The sequence below is a fragment of the Herpailurus yagouaroundi genome, unplaced genomic scaffold (assembly GCF_014898765.1).
Source record: "Herpailurus yagouaroundi ecotype Mexico unplaced genomic scaffold, PumYag 142, whole genome shotgun sequence".
NCBI classification, from domain to species: Eukaryota; Metazoa; Chordata; class Mammalia; order Carnivora; family Felidae; genus Herpailurus; species Herpailurus yagouaroundi.
In genome coordinates this window covers 14,286,279-14,306,195 of record NW_024412397.1, presented here as the reverse complement: position 1 = coordinate 14,306,195, position 19,917 = coordinate 14,286,279, and the positions used below count along the sequence as shown (strand labels likewise).

The 19,917-nt window shown below is 41.4% G+C and overlaps 1 protein-coding gene across 1 annotated transcript in view; it reads left to right on the top strand.

Annotated features, from left to right (window-relative positions):
- Positions 1–19,917, top strand: part of ZCCHC2 (zinc finger CCHC-type containing 2) — a 61,689-nt gene that overhangs the window by 38,861 nt on the left and 2,911 nt on the right. The window contains exons 7-12 of the mRNA XM_040478626.1: positions 1,722–1,805; positions 3,271–3,328; positions 5,615–5,750; positions 6,798–6,862; positions 7,234–7,328; positions 18,236–19,741. Of these exons, the coding sequence (XP_040334560.1) occupies positions 1,722–1,805; positions 3,271–3,328; positions 5,615–5,750; positions 6,798–6,862; positions 7,234–7,328; positions 18,236–19,741 (1,944 nt within the window). The remainder of the gene's footprint in view (positions 1–1,721; positions 1,806–3,270; positions 3,329–5,614; positions 5,751–6,797; positions 6,863–7,233; positions 7,329–18,235; positions 19,742–19,917) is intronic.

The following is a 19,917-nucleotide window of genomic DNA, read 5'->3' as shown; positions in this document are numbered from 1 at the left end:
CTCATTGCTAGTCTCTCAGGCTCTGGCTGCTTGAAGGCTTGGCATCTACTCAGTATACCTGCCATTTCCTGTCCCAGTGTCTTGGCTCATTCTGCACCTGAACTTTTAAATGTCCTTCCTTTTGGCACAGCCTGTTAAAATCACACCTGTTTTAAGACCCAACTGAAATATTACCTCCTGAAGATTTCCCCCATTTTTTTCCTTCTGTTCCTGTAAGTTGCTTTTGCCCTCATGTTTCATCCTTCCTCACAGTCAGCCTTATGTGTGCTTCTATGCACATCTATCTCAGCTGCCTTTTTAAACAAATATTTTGCCAGGAACATTGATGTGGGCTTTAGGAGAATGTGCTAACTTAAAGCACAGCCATTATGGCAAGTGGCTGTTTATTTTTTTAACCTTTCCTTCTGCTATCAACAAAGTCCTATTTTCTTGTACCTAAAGAGGAAAGAAAATGCATATTTGCTCGTTTTGAGGTGGAAGAAAGAGAATTTAGAAAAAGTAATATGATTGGATATGATAACGGGTTAACTTTTAAAGTTTCTCTCTCTCTCGTGTGTATGTGTGTGTGGGGGGGGGTGAGGGTGGGAGATTCTTGATGACTAGTTGATGAGACGAGATGAGTGACTCCACGGTTAAATTTCTGTCTGAACAGTGACAGAGTAGCTGGTTGTTTTTTAAAGAGAATCCTAATCACCCTGGAGCTGTATAGATCTAACAGTCAGTGCTTTCTTCTGCTTGAACCGAGTGGAAGTAGTTTTTAAGGAATATCTATAAATAGCGTTTGTTTAACACATGCCGAAAACACAAAGTTAAACTTTTAATTCCGGTTTTAACAGGCGACCCAGGAAAACTGGCCCAAGTGAGTAGCGCACATATAAATAAGAGAAAACTCATCACGAGAGCTTTACAGTATTTAAATTACGTGCATGGTGCTAAAGGGAGTAGTACATTGGAAGACCTCAAATTGTTGCAAAATTAAAATGTATTAAAGGACATGTTTTGGGAGTGTGGAAAATGTGGTCAGGATGTCCACATTGTTTCACCAGGGAACACACTGTTGTCAAAGTTCATTTGCACTTTTTTGAAAAAAATGACAGCTCTACCTTTTGTCCCCAGGGATAGACAGTAGTACTTAGTCTGTGTCCTGACACTTGAGAAAACAAATGTTAACTCCTAGATGACTTCAGCATATCGCGGTCTGGAACCCCACCAGTCTACACCTTACCTGAGGACTAGTCCGGGGCTTTCAGAATGTGCCCCATGGGCCACTGCTCTGTAATAGAATAGAAACTCACGGTGGACACTTGAGAGGCTTTGTAGCAGTTGGACATTGCCACACCTGCTTATATTTTATAAAAGGAATGCTTCACAACACATTAGAAATTTGAAAAGCCTTCCCACACCACCGATGTCTGAGAAGCACTAATCTAGTGCATCCCCTCCTATTGCACGTGAGCCCCTGGGGCTGGCGGAGGTGAAGCCCCTTGCTCCAGACCTGTGGTTTTCATGGGGAGAGCAGGCTCCCTGATTCAGGGTCCCCACTCCCAGTCCAGGGTTCTGTGCTGTGTCACCTTGGTGTTGTAAAGGTCCTAACTAGTAGAAATGTTCTCTTTACCACTGACTCACCACTCTCCTCTTCTTGGGACAGAAGGAATCATTCTGTGTGTTTTCTTTATTACCTTTTTCCTAAAAAGTTAATTGGTATTGAATACTTCCTGCAGATAACTTACAGTCCTCTCTGAAGACTTCTAAAATATTAGAACACTTAAAGGAAGACAGCTCAGAAGCTTCAAGTCAAGAAGAAGGTAAGTGTGGATTCACTGGAATAAGTCATTTTGCCTGATATAGGCACAAGGATAGGCAGACCATTAGAACAGATTAAGGAGCCAAGAAACAGACATATGGAAACTTGGAATGTGACAGGTGGCATTATAAATAAGTGAGGAAAAAATAGACTATTCAATAAATGATGTTGGCTGGCTTTCCAGTTGAAAAACTATTATATAATTAGATCCCTACTTACATCATGCACAAAAATTTCAAGTAAGTAACAAAAGATAAGTACATATAAACTTAATGTAGTATATAAAATGTAAAACTGAACTTTTAAATGTTAATAACCTGGGACAAGAAGGCTTTCTTGACAAAGCAGAACGTGACCGTGGTGGAGATCTTTTTTCTAAAATAAAACTGAACTTGTAACCAAAAAACAGGCAGTTAGAAGATATTTACAGGCTATTCACAGTTGAAGAAAGACTATACCCAGACAATAGAAATATTCGTCCAAAAACTCAGAGCATCAGTCTAATTGACAGTAAGGACAAAAGATAAAGATAGTTAATTCATGGAAGAGGAAATGTGAATGGCAATTAAGCAGTGTTTAGCCTCACGAGTAGTCTGAAAAATGCACACTGTAAAAACAACGAGATATCATTTCACGCTTCCCAAATTGGTAAAGCATTTTCAAGTCTGACATTACCAGGGGTATGAACTAATGGGAGCTCTGATCCGCTGCGGATGGGAACATAAATTGGTACAACTCATTTGGACAGAAATTTGACACTGTGTAGTGAGGTTGGAAGTAATTAATTTCATGCCACCGCCCAGCACTTCTGCTGCTATGAAAATTGTTGTCCGTGTGTTCAGGGGATGGAGACTGAAGTCCTCACAGCAGCCTTGTGTGTAATAGCAAATACCTGGGTATCACCCGGGTGCGGTAAATCTTAATAAAAACACTCAGTAGAATACTTCAGCTAGTTTATCTCTGTAGAGGGAGGAAGTCAAGTGGAATGGAGAAAGGCCTTCAGATGTTTCTGTGATATATTTTGTTTCTTAATGAAAAGAGGCAAATATAGTTGACCCTTGAACAACAGAGCGGTAAGGGGCGCTGCCCCCCTTGCGGTCGAAAATCCATGTATAACTTCTGACTCCCCCAAAACGTAACTATTACTAGCCTGCTGTTTGATCAGAAGCCTTACCAAAAATGTAAACAGTTAACACATAGTTTGTATTTTAGATGTATTATGATACTGTATTCTTATAATAAAGTAAGCGAGACAAAAGAAAATGTTAAGAAAATCGTTTACATTACAGTAGGACTGTAGCGTGTTTTTGAAAAGTTGCCCCTTTAAAGAGTTTTCTGTGAAAAGTGCTTAGAAGCGTTCTGCATGGTCTGGTGATCCTGTCACCGTCACATAAATTAGTTGCGTCATCCTCTTGGATTTTTGGCAGCAGCATTTGGTATAATAATCGTTTCTTCCTCTACCGTAGATGTGTTACAGCACACCATAATCCACAAGAAACACACCGGCAAGAGTCCCCTTGTGAAGTACGTATCTAATTCCTAAAACAATGTCTTTGTACGTTTGTAATTCACTGTGTCACATTTCCTTTAATCACTGAGACGTTTGCCTAGAAGTCTGCTGTTTTACTGTTTGCTTGTTACTTGTCCAGCCTTTTCTGTGTCATCTTCCTTTTCTTTCCTTTCTTGCTGTAAGGTGGTTTTATTCTGTTTCTCCGTTCTGTTAACTTTGAGAGTTAGGTAATGTTTTCGATTCTTCTAGTGGTAACGAGGGGTCATGAGATTGTGTTCTACATCTTGGACTCTCTAAGGTCTGGTACTAATGGCGCTTGCAGCACTTCCCCTGTGAGGACCTTTATTCGCTGTTATTTCACTTACCCCTCCCACCTTACAAATTGTGGTTGTCCTCTACGTTATTCTCCCTGTAGTTTAGACCTTGTGAAACCTACCTTCACCTGTCACTTGGATTCTGCCGTTCCACTGCCTTCATTCTTTCCCATGTGTCTTAGCGTCCGTCCATGATTGTTTCCTTCCTGCTGAAGGACTGCAGTAGTTCCTGTAGCTCTGCCATTGATGCATTTACTTTGTTTTTACCTGGGGGGAAAAAATGTTTATTTTGCCTGCACTTTTCCTGGATGTAGGATTCTAGGTTGTCAGTGACTTTCTGCAAGTGCTTTGAAAGTCAAGTTTTTACTGTCTTCCTGTTTAATGCCTTTGGTCCCTCGCATGATAGCCTCAGCCCAGCTCTAGGACCCTCTTCAAGTTTCCGCTGTCCCACCCAAGCTGTAAGGCTTTCCACCTTCTGCCTCAGGGCCCTGGCTGATTCTGGGGACCTGGTTGGCACTCAGACCAGCATAGTCCAGAAATGCAAGTTAATTTGCCCAGGGGGTCAGCACTCAACTGATGGGGGGGCTCCAGCTTCCTGTCCTTTGGGTAGATAATTCTGGGAGGTCCCAGCTTGTTTGAGCCTCTGTTGTTATGTTGGCAATCTCAGTAATGGACCCTTACAAGTTGGTTTTTCCTCTTTTCCTCTTTCATTCTGCACACTTTTTGTTTTGCTTCCTGAGCTCGCCTCCCCTATCAACCATGCCACCCCAGATTCTCCTTCTGGGGAGAACTAACAAAGACAGCTGGCATTCATTGTTTCAGCCTTGTTGCTCTTTGGAAGTGGATGTGCTTTTCACAGCCTGATTGCTTTTTAAGATTTTCTCATCTGGTTTTGAGCACTTTTCTAAGATACTGTTTATGGCTGTCTTTGAATGAATTTCACTTCTTAAGCCTAAAGCCTGATACCTTTTGATTTTAGAGAAGACCAGGCCACTACCTTTTCAGATACTACTTCCACCTGATTTTCTTGTTTTCTCTTCTGAGACTTGGGGTACTTCGTGTGTTAGACTTTCCACCAGGCCCTGTGTGTCTCCTAAGCTTTTCTGTGTTCTCTGTATTTTCTTCTTCTCCAGCTTCAGTCTAGTTTCTTCTGGCCAAAGTTCCTCCTTACTGACTTTGTGTGTCTGCTTCTATCCATTGAGTTCTTTAATTTTTTTTTTAATGTTTATTCCTTTTTGAGAGACAGAGCGTAAGCAGGGGAGGGTCAGAGAGAGAGGGAGACACAGAATCGGAAGCAGGCTCCAGGCTCTGAGCTGTCAGCACAGAGCCTGATGCGGGGCTCGAACTCAAGAACCGCGAGATCGTGACCTGGCTGAAGTCGGACGCTTAACCGACTGCGCCACCCAGGCGCCCCTCCGTTGAGTTCTTAATTTCAGTTTCTTTTACAGTTCCAGAATTTAAGTGTGGTTCTTGTTTGTATTTCTCGGGACATTCCCCAAATTTCCCATCTTCTTGTAGTCACTGACCTATTAAACACTGTTATTTTAAAGGCCATGTCCAGTAACTTCTGTCTCTGGATTCTCTTGGAGTCTGTTTCTGATGTCTGTTTCTTCTGTTTTTCAGTCACATTGCCCTGTCCTTTGACATGCCTTAGATATACAGAGTACTTAGCTATCCTCTCAAGATTGGGGTTACACTCCAGCTGTGAGTGGCACAGGATGACCATATATAGTGTCTGAAGACAACTTGCACTTGTTACTAATTTCCTTAGAGACAGGTGTTATTTATTAGATAAGATAGCTGTGTGATAATTTATTCTCATAGCATCCTTTTTTTTCTTAGAGATATCACTAGGCATTCTTTTAAAAAACATACACACACACACACACTGAACAAAGGGTTACTATTAGCTTCTTCATTATATGAGACAGTATAGGTTTGAGTACTGAGGACAGATTTTCACACCTTACAAACTTCTTCTGATAGCACCATTGGTACAAGTTGTTCTCCGTTGGATGGGCTCACCATGCAATATTCTGAACAGAACGGAATTGTGGATTGGAGAAAACAGAGCTGCCCCGCCGTTCAGCACCCGGAGCACTGTGTGGCCTTAGCTGACCAGGTATTGGAGGGTTTTGTTCTTGTCTCCATGCATTGCTGCTCTACAAGAGTTGAGTTCTCTTAAGTATTATTATGTCAGATAGTATAGCTGTTAGACTTTCAACTTAATTGGAATATATGGTCTAAACTCTTCTGACACCTGACAAAATATCTTGAGATTGCCTTTATTGCTCAGAAAAGGAGTACATTTTAATGCTAATCTTATAATGTTTATTCTAACTAGGGATACATCAAATGGTTCTGCCAGATTTTTTGCTTTTGGAAGAATTATTCACATTTCAGTCACTATCTTGCTGTTGGTGTTGTGAATTTTGAGCCTGACTGTCCTCATGAGAAGTTGGATGTAATGTAATGTAATTAGGAAATTACATTGTAATTTAGGAATTTAATTAGGAAATATTTGCTTTCTCCAGAGTTGGTGTAATCAGAGCGCAGAATGCTCGCAAGCACCGTAGATGCAGGGGAAGGCTTACTGGTGAGGCTATGGAGAGAGCCACCTTCTTTTCAGAAAATATATTTGTTAACTGATGTTTATTTCTGGTCAGCACTCAGCTCCAAATGTCAACCTTTAGTGGAATGTGGTTTTACAAACGAAATGTTCTGAGAAGTTGTATGTTACCTTAGTCATACTTAATGGCCTGTTTTCAGAGTCCATTCAATTATACCTTTACTCTCTCTACTTCAGCGCCTACACCTTTTCTTCTTAAAGTTGATAAAACTGTGTTGTACTTCAGAAGAACACTGTTGAACGTGTAAGCAAATGCCAGTGATTTGTATGTTTTGTTTTGTGCTCAGAAGAAAGAATACGGGGCCATTTTAAAAGCAAAATTCAAAAATAGGTATTTTTCTTAGATTAATATTGAGTATCAGAGAATGTGCAAATTTTAGTGGTTCAGGTAGGTATCTTCAAGAAATAGGTTAGAAATCAGAATTTGTTCACAATATATAACTGGGAGTGTGTCATTTTACTGTTTGATAGGAGAATAGAAGGATATCTACATGAGTGTGGGTTAGTTTTAGTCTGATTTCTTTTTATTCTTTCCATTAGCATTCAACTGAAAAACGAAGCTTATCTTCAATAAATAAGAAGAAAGGAAAGCCACAAATAGAAAAGTAGGTTCAATTTAATGTTTCCAGTAATAGGAATTGGTAAGAAAGGCAACATGTAGGCTTTGACTATGGGCATGTTTTGTTTATGTAGAATAAATAGTATTTTCATTACATTTTTATTTCTAGGCCTAATTTTTTTAATTCGAAATAGTCAGCAAATGCAGATGATCAAAATAAAGCTATTGTCAAAATATATTCAGTATGGAGGGACAAAACTCTCCGAACCGTACACTAAAGGGCGAATCTTGCATTTAGATTATACCTTACTAAAAATTGTTTTACTATAAAAAAACAGAATTTTAGTAATACTATTTATTGTGTTCTCTAGAGAGCCTTATAAAAAAATGTCAGTAACCTGTATATTTTGGGTTTAGGGAGAAAATTAAGAAAACTGACAACAGATTGAATAGTAGAATAAATGGTATCAGACTCTCAACTTCCCAGCATGCCCATGGTGGTTCTGTGAAAGGTAAGAAAGTTGGTGTTTCTTTCAAATACCCGTCACCTACATGTATTTGGCATGATACCTGTTTTAGTAGCTGTCGAGCTGTGGTGTCAGATCCTGAAATTATACTGTTAACCTTGCGCGGACGGGAATAGCAGGTTCTGAATTAAACCATTCTGAAGTATTAATGGAACTGATTTAGGAAGTCGGAAGCAGCCGTAGAGGTGAACCTTTCCTTCGCCACAGCTGTGCTTCCCACCGTTTCCTTCCTCTGCAGGCCACGGGCTCCTCACTTGTCCACTTCTCGAGCCTGTCCCTGCTCCAGAGCACAGGTCGAGCACCTGGGGGGTCCTTTCAGCCCTCGTGGAAGCCTGTCCCTGTCCTTGTGTAAAGTCATTTTTAGAATCTTGTTGACGTTTTCATGTTTTAATGACTGTCCTTTGTGGGCTTTTACGGAGTTCTAGGGGAATGCAGACACTCAGATTTTTATTGTACTACATTTGTATAGTTTCCATTTACCTGCTTTTAAGTTTTCTTTATTTTCAGGTTTTGTATTTATTTGAGAAGCGTCCTTTTTGCTGGTTCATTAATGACTTTTCTGTGTTACGTGTACCATTAATAGCAAAGACAAAAGAGAATAAAAGACTCCTAGACCCCTAGGAGTATGTTTTGTTCATGTGTGTACCTCCCACATTTGTTGATTGCACTGATTTCACAAATTAAGGATTTTTTTTGATATAAATTTTATGCAAGTATTAGTACATTCAGTTGTGATGATACAACATAAATAACCAGAATATACATTTTTTTTAATGGAGTGTGTTTTTAAACCAGGTACTTATTCACAGAGATTGAGTATTGATACAGGAAATATGGTTACATTTTTCCTCTAAAATCAGCTGGCCAACTTACTGAATTAACTAACTGAACTGTCCTTGGGGAAAAAATGACATGGGGGAAAAAACACGTCGTTTATGAGTATATTGTAACACTTAACTATCTTTGAGGTTTCCTGTGGTGGTGGTGGCAGCTAAAAGGAGGAGGAAAAAAGCTAAAATAAGAATGGCAAAAGGTCTCTGTTGGCGGATGGTTGAAAATTACTTGTGGCAGATCTCCCTGTCTCTGTTCTTCCTCCTTCCAGCTCACTTCCTACACTGCCCGCATATTTGTCTCCTAGGTCACATCTTAAATCGGATCATTCCCCAGTTGAAATTCCTGTCAAACGTATCCCACCCTCAGAAGATCGCTCTCGTCCCTCATGTGATTTGGGAACTACTGCTCACTGAAGAAGCACACAAGTCTTCTATCCTCTTTAGCTTCATACTTGCAGAGAAGTTCTGTGGACTTTGATCTTAGACAAATGTGGGTTTGAGTCTTGTCCTCCAGTTTCATAAATGTGTGGCCTCTCTGCAGCCTAATTTCTCTCATTTCAGAGACAGGACTAATAACCTCCCGCCCTGGATTGTAAGGATTAAATATAGCAACATCTGAAAAGCACTTAACTAGTGCTGAGCACATAGATGTTCAATAATTTAGTTCTTTTCCCTATTCTAAGTTAGAAGAAAACATACACTTGTAGGTTATTAAGAGCTTATAAATAGCATCCCAAACTCCAATTTCTTTTTCTCTTTATTTTCCAATACTCTGAAAATACAACCTCAGGATTTCTTATTAAGATAAACCTTATTCTTTGTCATGAAGTGTGACTATAAATAAAATATACTTTGTACAGCTTTGCATTGATACCAGATGTAACTCAGATGTTTGCTGACTCCAATTTAAAACAACAACAACAACAACAACAAAAACCTCTGTTGATTAATTTCCTTTGGAAATATTAGGTTATAAAGAAGGAATTACCTTTAAGCATTCAGTAAACGTAAGATATATTTAAGGTTTTGTTTCTTTGTGGAACAAATCCTACATGTCATAAAGTAGTAGATAGTGTATTGGAGTTAAAAATGTCAGATCCTTCTGATTGGTAGGTTGTCTGGGTCTTTCCTAGTTTTAACTTTAAAATTTAACTTCTATTTTGAGTAATAAGACATTTATATTGTTGAAAATTCTAAAAACACAGAAGGGACCAAAAGTCCCTCACTGCCTCCCTTCGTGTTGTGTCCCCGAAAAACGGTGGCAGTGCTTGCTATTTGTCATCTGTTTTCTTTGCATTGTGTTTGTTTTTAAAACCTCAAGCTTTAAGTTTCTCTGCTAGAAGGATGTGTGCTTTACTTCATCTGCATTATTAAGAACTTTTTCCCACTGCATCGCCTGTGTTCCTTCCACCCCATTCGTCTGTTGCTGATTGTGGCACCAAGAAGTTTGGGGGCAGTGAGATGGTTGACCTCTCAGTAATTCTTATGACAGATTTCAGTGACTTCAGAGTCTCCAGCTTCCTATAATAGCCCACTGTGTTTCTGTCATCTCATGTATCTAAATGGTTCTTAAGTCTACGCGACTTCTCTTTGTTCATAAATACTAATAACCAGGATTTTTATTGTTAGAATAGTGTTTAATACTGTAAGGTTTTGCTTTTCGTCTTCTTAATAACATGCACAACCTTTTACTCTTTGAGACGTGATAATAAACAAAAAGGTTTATGCTTCTATTTAAAAGGAGAGTTTTGGGGGGGGCGCCTGGGCGGCTCAGTCAGTTAAGTGTCCGGCTCTTGACTTCAGCTCAGGTCACGATCTTGTGGTTCATGAGTTCGAGCCCCACGCCAGGCTCTGTGCTGACAGCGCAGAGCCTGCTTGAGATTCACCCTCTCCCTCTCTGTCTGCCCCTTCCCTGCTCATGTGCTCTGTTTCTCTTTCTCTCAAAATAAATAAACTTAGAAAAAGAAAAGGACGGTGCATGAAACATCCTTTGGCATAATTGTTTCATGCTCCCCTTCCACACTCTGACTCCATAGGGTCACATGATAATGATTTCTGATGATAAAAATTCCAAAGACTCTGCACCTGCCAGGTGATCAAAAAGAAAATTCTGTTTAGTATAGATTTAGATTTATGTATTTAGTTCTTTGAAAACTGCAAATTATTATATTGGCAGTTTGGTGATGAGAATATTTACTGGCTAATATAACCGAGAGTAAATCATTCTGTAAACTGTGATTTTGAGAAATAGCTGCTTTTTTTTTTAAAACCTAGTCTGAAACTTCGCTCTTTGAAGTTTCAACAACTCCACTGTAGTTTCACTGTCTGAGTTGTAGTGAGCAGATAGATCTTAGCTCACCCTCCCCCCAAGGGCTCCCTGTCAGCCCATCATTTCTGGCTTGAGATTGTCATTGAATGTTTGATTCTCTTCACTGAATTGTTCATTTTGTTCATTATGCTGGTTGAAATACTTACATGCACAGTTTGCATGTATGCCACAGTTTGAGAGGTTTCATTTTTAGTAGTCCAGTTAATGCCAGGCTTTTTGGCCACCGTGGCACATTAGATTGTCCTCAGGTGCCGTTGACGTTCACTTGGGTCCCTTTCCTTAGTCATGTTGTGACTGGAAATTCAGAACCTATTACCGTGTGTAAGTGTACTCCAGATGACTTTTCTGTAAAATTATTTCTTGTCCAAGTCGCTCCTCTGCCACTTTTCTTACAGCCTCATGAGATCTTGTGCAGTTTTCCCTTGGCAGTTTGGCATTTTATTACCCAAAGGGATTCCGCATCATCTGCATTCTTAATGACTTTATTCTTTAATATTGATTTACCGTTTGAGTGGTGGGTCATCTTTAACAGTACTAACCTCCTTATAATTTAATGCCTTTAAAAGACACAGATTAGTCAACTAATTTGCGTATTACACAAACCATATCTTTTTTCTAACACCTATTTTGTCCAAGTGATTACCTTTTATTGATTCTGCCAGGTTGCCGAAGAAGTGGTTCACTCATCTATAGTCCTGAAATCTCTCCAGAAATCCTTCTATGGGGATTTCTGTCCTAAACGTGTGTTGGGTGCTTGCTGCGAGGCAGAATCTCTGCTGGCTCAGCTGGGTTTACAGGAATGAATGGAACAGTGACCTAAGTTTGGGCCAGTGCGGGAGTGTCCAGTACTAGGTGTACCAGTAATCTTTTCTCTGGGCCCCGAACAGAAACAGCTGATTGGTCGGGGCAGATCTGCACCACAGCCCCCGCCCCACCCCATGTTGGCTTCTGGGCAGAACTCAGGGGACTAATCAGTCTACTAGATGGGGAGCATCTTCCTCTGTTTCAAATACTCAGGCATAGTGATTCGACCAAATAAACATTCCGGCAGTCAGTTCTATTCCTGAGTTCTGATAAAGAATGTATTTTCCAACAAGCTCTGAGGAGTTAAAATGTCTAGACTCAGAAAATGGCTCAGTGTGCTCCTACTGAGCAGACCCTATGATGAACTTTAACTCTGATTTTTTTAAAGTCAGTAAGATTGACTTGTCCCTGTGCCTTTGTCTTAAGAATATACTTGTTATTCAATTATTTTCAATTAAAATTGTGTTGTAATAATGAATTTTTACCTCAAGGCCCAGCTTTTTAGGTGATTATAGAAAAACTAAGAGAAAAAACTTTTTACAGCTATAACTAATTCTTTTTTTTTTTCTTGTTTTTAATGTTTATTTTTAAGAGAGACACAGAGACAGAGCATGAGTCGGGGAGGGGCAGAGAGAGGGAGACACAGAATCCCAAGCAGGCTCTAGGCTCCGAGCTGTCAGCACAGAGCCTGACACGGGGCTCGAACTCAACGAGCTGTGTGAGTTCATGACCTGAGCCGAAGCTGGACGCTTAACCGACGGAGCCACCCAGGCACCCCGGCTATAGCTGATTCTAATGGTTCAATTCAGAAATTAATATACTTAACATGATTTTTTAAGAATAGAATTGTTATTTTTAGATGTGAATTTGGACATTGGATCTGGACATGACACATGTGGAGAAACCTCTTCAGAGAGTTACAGTTCTCCCTCTAGCCCACGACATGATGGAAGAGAAAGCTTTGAAAGCGAAGAAGAAAAAGACAGAGGTTTGCTCTTTGGAAGGGATATGGGGATGGTGGAGGGAAATGTGTGTTGTCTCTTAAAATCTGTCAAACATAAGTAATTTTATGCTCCTATAACTGTCATTATTAATTTTAAATTTAATTGGTATAAAGGGTGCCTTAATGACCACTGACTTGGAAGTTCCTAGCAGTGTTGATTTTTTTTTAAGCTTATTTCACTGCATATGAAATTAAGTAGAAAGAAAAGAGTCATAATAAAGTAGTTTACTAGTATAGAAAGATTGAAAATGTGTATGTTGCTAGAGGTACATATTTATAAGTTTCCTATCTTCTGATGGATTGATTCTTTTGTCATTATAAAATACTCTTTTTTTTGTCTCTAGTAACTGTTTTTGGCCGAAAGTCTATTTTATCTGACAACAATAGAGCCACTCCAGCTCTCTTTTGGGTATTGTTTGTAGGGCACTACTTTTTCCATCCTTTCACATGTGTTTTAAAATTTTTTATGTTTGTTTGTTTGCTTATTTATTGAGAGGGAGAGAGAAATCCCAAGCAGGCTCCCCACTATTGGCTCAGAGCCCAACGTGGGGCTCCAACTCATGAACTGTGAGATCCTGAGCTGAAACCCAAGAATCAGACGCTTAACCAACTGAGCCACCCAGGCGCCCCTTTCTGTCCTTTCACTTTAAGGATGTTTGTGTCTTTGAATCTAAAGTGTGTCTCTCTTAGGATACAACAGCATAGAGTTGGATTATGGCTTTGTAGCCATGCTGCCCATCTCTGCCATTTGATTGGAGTGTTTAATCCCTTTAATTTTACTGTAATTACTGATAACGTAGGATTCACATCTGCCATTTTGCTATTTGTTTTCTGTATGTCTTAGGTCTTCACTTCTTCCTCAAATAGAAGATCAGAGTCAGCCAAAAGTGAGACTGTAGTGCTTTCTCAGTGCTTTCCTGGGTTTACATACAGCCCTCGACATTAATGGCTGTATGTAAACAGCCCTGACATTAAGCCATTAAACATGGCCTTCTAGATTTTCAAGAATATGTGCAAGCTTTTCAAAGCTCCCTGCGGACATCTCATTCTTCAGTTTTTCCTTTTAAGGTTTTTGGTCAGTCTCTTGTTAGTCCCAACTGGTAGTGCTGCCTCAGGCAGCCAGGTTGTTAAACATTTGCTGCTGATCGATTGTGACAAATGCCCTGTGGGTAAGCAGCTGTTAACACAGAGTGACCTGTAACTGCTAGATAGACAATGACAGTTTTTTGGGGATGGGGCTTTAAATAGCTCCACCCATGTTTCTTCTGGTGGCTGCTAGGCTGCTAGTTTTTATAGCTACTGTAGTTGCAAAACTATTCCTTTAGAAGTCTACTTCTGAGCTAGAGAAAGCACGCTGGAATTAGGGGAAGTTAAAATGCCACAGTGCTCACTTTTCTTAAGAGATTTCTTAAGAGTTTTTCTTGAATAAACACTCCTCAGATTGCTGTAAGCCTTAAGTTAATTTCCAGAGTTCTAAAAAAGTTGATTTTGACAGTTTTTGCTAGAATTCTTGTTCCTTTTATGCAGGAGAGGAGTGTCAGAGATCTTTACCTTACTATTCTGGAAATGACATTTCAAAAATGTGTATGTTGAATGGGGATGTCATTCTTCACACATGGTAAAGACATCTGATTGGTAACATCTTGGTTATGAACATCTGCTTAGTAACATTTTGGTTCTAAGGTGTACCCATGGTAGTAGGAGGTATTGAATGATTTCTCTTGGGCCACCTGAAGATCTGTAGAGATCCTTCTACCGTAGCTTTCTGAGACATGAGCTTCTGTGTCAGAGCGTCTGGTCAGGTCTTCGGGAGCTATGGCCCTAAGTGCTCCTGCATCACATACAAATAAAACCGATCTTTACTGTGCAGCTGTTGTGAAGTCCTATCAGACATAGTGTGCGGTGACTCTACAGACCCCAGTTCTGCTAATCTGAGGCAACAGTGTACTTCTGGTCTGCAGTTTTCTTGTGAAAGAAAAAAAAAAAAAAAAAAAGGAAATAATCACCTAGAGCTATTACGAAGGTTAAATGGGAGAATTTTTATGCCTTCTCCAGAATAGACCAGCGTTCAGTGTGTTTCATTTCACATGCCATGCCCAATTCTGGAGGACGTACCAGTAATCCTGGGGTTCTTACGCCAATAGTGCAATTTGTCCTCTCTGAGAACTGTGAGGAGTGCATCTGTACCTTGGGTTACTTTGCAGCCTCCCTTTCGTGTCGTCAGATTTGACAAGTTGGTGGCTTAGATGGCGGAACTTGCCCTTTTTAGGATAGGCTCAGTTATCAAGTGGCTAAATGAGCCTTCCCTAAATGAAGAATCATTTGGAATATCTAAAACCAGCAGGGGGGGGGAGATGTCCACTGTGATAAAAAACTCTAATCATTTTTAGAATTTTGAGTACACAAAAAGGTTGCTTGAAAAAGCATGTGACTTTGTTGTTCTGTTGGTCATTATGGGGTTTTGTTTCAAGACTTTTTTATACTTTTCAAAGCCAGTGCAAAAAAGGGAGAGACCATCCCTGATTTGCTGCATGAGTCCTTACAGTGCTCAGAAAACCGCTTGGTATCATTTAAACTCATGGGGCCAGTTACTATGACTTAAGATTTAAAGTAAGCCCAATTCAAATGGAAATTTAGTTGACCACCTGAAAAATACTGTATCTTCTTTGGACTTAAATGTTTACCTTTTGGGCACCTGGGTGGCTCAATCAGTTGAGCGTCCAGCTTCAGCTCAGGTCATGATCTCACAGCTTGCCACTTGAGACCCACGTCGGGCTCTGTGCTGACAGCTCAGAGCCTGGAGCCTGCTTCGGATTCTGTGTCTCCCTCACTCTGCCCCTCCCCTGCTAGCACGTGCACATGTGTGTGCGCGCGCTCTCTCTCTCTCTCTCTCTCTCTCTCTCTCTTGCAAAGATAAACTTAAAAAAAATGTTTATTTATTTTTTTAAATTTACGTCCCAAATTAGTTAGCATATAGTGCAATAATGACTTCAGGAGTAGAATCCACTGATTGATCCCCTACATGTAACATCCAGTGCTCATCCCAACAAGTGTCCTCCTTATTGCCCCTTGCCCTTTCAGCCCATCCCTCCACAACCCCTCCAGGGCCCTCAGTTCTCTATATTTAAGAGTCTCTAATGTTTTGCCTCCTCCCTGTTTTTATATTTTTGCTTCTCTTCCCTTATGTTCATCTGTTTTGTATCTTAAATTCCACATAGGAATGAAGTCTTACAATATTTGTCTTTCTCTGGCTAATTTCACTCCGCATAATACACTCTAGTTCCATCCATATTGTTGCAAATGGCAAGATTCCATTCTTTTGATTGCTGAGTAATACTCCATTGTCTGTGTGTGTGTATGTGTATACATATGTACATATATACACACACCACATCTTAATCCATTCATCTGTCAATGGACATCTGGGCTCTTTCCATACTTGGCTGTTGTTGATAGCGCTGCTATAAACGTTGGGGTGCATGTGCCCCTTCAAAAGAGCACGCCTGCATCCTTTGGATAAATACCTAGTAGTGTGGTTACTGGGTCGTAGGGTAGTTCTATTTTTAACTTGTTGAGGAACCTCCATACTGTTTTCCAGAGCCGCTGCACCAGTTTGCATTACCACCAACAGTGCCAAAGAGACCCTTTTCTTCCACATCCTCGCCAACATCTGTTGTTGCCTGAGTTCATTTTAGCCATTCTGACAGGTGTGAGGTGGTACCTCCTTGTGGTTTTGATTTGTATTTCCCTGATGGTGAGTGATGTTGAACATTTTTTCATGTGTCTGTTTGCCATCTGGATGTCTTCTTTGGAAAAGTGTCTCTTCATGTCTTTTGCCCATTTCTTCACTGGATTATTTGTTTCTTGGGTGTTGAGTTTGATAAGTTCCTCATAGATTTTGGATACTAACCCTTTATCTGAGATGTCATTTGTAAATATCTTCTCCCATTCCATCGGTTGCCTTTTAGTTTTGCTGATTGTTTCCTTCACCATGCAGAAGCTTTTTATCTTGATGAGGTCCCAATAGTTCATTTTTGCTTTTGCTTCCCTTGCCTCTGGAGGTATGTTGAGTAAGAATTTGCTACAGCAGAGGTCAGAGAGGTTTTTTTGCCTGCTTTCTCCTCTAGGATTTTGATGGCTTCCTATCTTGCATTTAGGTCTTTATCCATTTTGAGTTTATTTTTGTGTATGGTGTAAGAAAATGGTCCAGGTTCATTCTTCTATATGTCTCCATCCCATTTTCCCATCACCATTTGCTGAAGAGACTGTCTTTATTCCATTGGATATTCTTCCTGCTTTGTCAAAGATTAGTTGGCCATGTGTTCATGGGTCCATGAAATGTTTATCTTTTACTGTGTATTCCTCTGATGGTACAGCTACAGATAAAATGCCTTGGATAAGTTATTAATTTTTGGATACTTTTTTGAAAAAAGTTTAGCAAGAAGCACCTCGGTTATTAAGGGAAGTTTATACTAGAACCACTTACTGATAAATTGAATTTCTTCTTTCTAGTAATTGAGCTAATAACACTGTTGACATTCTGTGTCAGTAGGCAGGTTCTGTTTAACCTTTCTTGAGAAAGACTGCTGTTAATGATTTGTTTTTGGTATTATTTCAAAAATTTTTAACAGCTGACTATAGCTACTGTTACCTTAATAAATGTAAACATTTTAAGTACATTGTCCAGTTCTGCCTGTATTTATGAGCAAAAAGACATTGAAATAGGCACAATATTTAATTGCATGGTTTCCATACATATTATTGCAGTATCTGGGTTTATGATGTTTACATGCTGTGAACTGGACTTTCTCTTTTGCCCTTTTTATACCAAAAGTCAGGAAATCCAGGGGAAGTTTAGATTGCAGTTATTTCTGTATACAAGCGTAAGAGTGATTGCAGTAATAACACCGTATGAAGTATAATTTTGTATTTGCCACTTCACTGGTTCTGCCGTTGGAGAAATGGCAGCACTCTTACATTTGTCTTGCTTCTTGTGTTCTAACACCATTTGTTTTATGACTATAGTCATGGCTTTATTTCCCCGCTGAAATATTTAAGAGTAAGAGCATTTATTCCATTGTCTTCCATTCCCTTCCTCTAGATATTTGGGTTAAATGCAATCTTGTGATTGAGCTCCTTTAAATTGTGTCATGTACGGGAGACATCTGTGAAGACCTTGGGTTTGGAGTACAGAATATAAATTAAGTGAATTGCCTAAAATTGATGAAGGTTAAAAAATATCCAGTCCTTTTCTCAGTAATCAGGTGATACCAAATAAATCTCAGTCTTTGTATTGTGCTTCATTCAGCCTCCAGTTAACCTTTTTGTTGCTGATCTCTCCATGGATTTTTTTTTTAATTAAAAACTTAATTGTTTTAGAGCGGTTTCAGGTTTACGGTAAAATAAAGAGGGAGGTACCGAGATTTCCCATATGCTTCTGCCACATGAATAGCCTACGCCATTATCAGCACCACTCACTAAAGTGATACGTCTTTTGTCAAGGATGAACCTCCACTGACGCACTGTTCTCACCCAAAGCCCATTGTTTACCTAAGGATTCATTCTTGGTTGTTACACGTTCGGTGGCTTTGGACGAATGTATAATGACTTACATTTACCATTATGATACCCTACAGATCGTTCTCACTGCCCTAAAAATCCCCTGTGCTTCATCTCCCCCGCCCCAACTCCCCACCCCTGGCAACCACTGGTCTTTTTATTATCTCCGTGGTTTCGCCTTGTCCCGATTCTCTTTTAAACGAAGTCCATAGACAGCCAAAAATTCTTGGCTGTCAGGTAACCGACGGACACATTTCCTCCACTTCCAAACTTCCAGAGTTCATTTTAGATACATAGTTCAAGTTTATTTCTAGCAAGAGATCGGAGTTCCGCTTTGACAGCTGTTTGTGTTTGTTTTCCTTAGACACAGACAGCAATTCTGAGGATTCTGGGAATCCGTCAACAACCAGGTTTACAGGCTGTGGTTCTGTCAACCAGACCGTCAGTGTCAAGCCACCTGTTCAGATTGCTTCGTTAGGAAGCGACAACGGAGGCCTTCTAGGAGACCCCCTACATGCGCCCAAGTATCAGCATATTTCTTTTATGCCAACTTTACACTGTGTCATGCACAATGGTGCCCAGAAGTCTGACGTTGTCGTCCCTCCACCCAAATCCGCTGACGGCAAGACAATAGGGATGCTTGTTCCCAGTCCCGTTGCGATTTCTGCAATAAGGGAGTCCACGAATTCTACCCCTGTTGGAATACTGGGGCCAACGGCTTCTACCGGAGAATCCGAAAAACACCTCGAATTACTGGCTTCCCCTTTACCTCTTCCGTCGGCGTTCCTCCCGCACAGCAGCGCCCCTGCTCTGCACCTGACAATTCAGAGGCTAAAGTTGCCGCCGCCGCCACAGGGGTCCTCCGAGAGTTGCCCGGTTAACATCCCGCAGCAGCCACCCGCGAGTCTGAGCATCGGATCACCAAACACTGCCTTTATCCCTGTCCATAGCCCAGGTGGTTTTCCGGGATCTCCTGTGGCTACCACGGACCCCATCGCAAAATCTGCATCCCAGGTGGTAGGACTCAATCAAATGGTGCCTCAAATCGAGGGAAACACTGGGACAGTCCCTCAGCCTACCAACGTGAAGGTAGTTCTCCCAGCAGCCGGCCTTTCGGCCGCACAGCCACCAGCTTCCTACACCTTGCCGGGCTCCCCGCTTGCTGCCGGCGTGCTGCCCAGCCAGAATTCCAGCGTGCTCAGCACGGCGGCGGCGGCGGCGGCGGCCCAGTCCGCGGGTGCGGGCATCAGTCAGGCCCAGTCGGTTCCTCCCGCGGTTCCCACCCACACCCCAGGCCCCGCCCCCAGCCCGAGCCCCGCTTTGACGCACAGCACCGCGCAGAGCGACAGCGCGTCTTACATCAGCGCGGTGGGGAGCACGAACGCTAACGGGACAGTATTGCCGCCGCCGCCGCAGCAGATGGGCTCGGGTCCTTGCGGTTCTTGCGGGCGAAGGTGCAGCTGCGGGACCAACGGCAGCCTTCAGCTGAACAGTTACTATTATCCCAACCCGATGCCCGGACCAATGTACCGAGTCCCGTCGTTCTTTACTCTGCCATCCATCTGCAACGGCAGCTACCTCAACCAAGCACATCAGAGCAATGGAAACCAACTTCCTTTTTTTCTGCCTCAGACTCCGTATGCGAACGGCCTGGTGCACGACCCGGTCATGGGGAGCCAAGCCAACTACGGCATGCAACAAATGGCGGGGTTTGGGAGATTCTACCCTGTGTATCCAGCACCTAACGTAGTTGCCAACACGAGCGGTTCGGGGCCCAAGAAGAACGGGAACGTTTCATGTTACAACTGCGGTGTAAGCGGGCACTACGCACAGGAGTGCAAGCAGTCGTCCATGGAGGCCAGTCAACAAGGTAATCATGAGAGCTCCCAGAGGACTTGTTTTTGAGTGTGCCCGCTTCTCCCCACCTCACTGAGCGCGGGGAGCCTGTTGTGGCAGAAGGAGCTGGTGTGTGCTCACTTACGGATGGTGTGCTTTCAGTGACAGATCGTTCAGAGGCAAATGGGAAAACATAGCGTAGACTCGGGC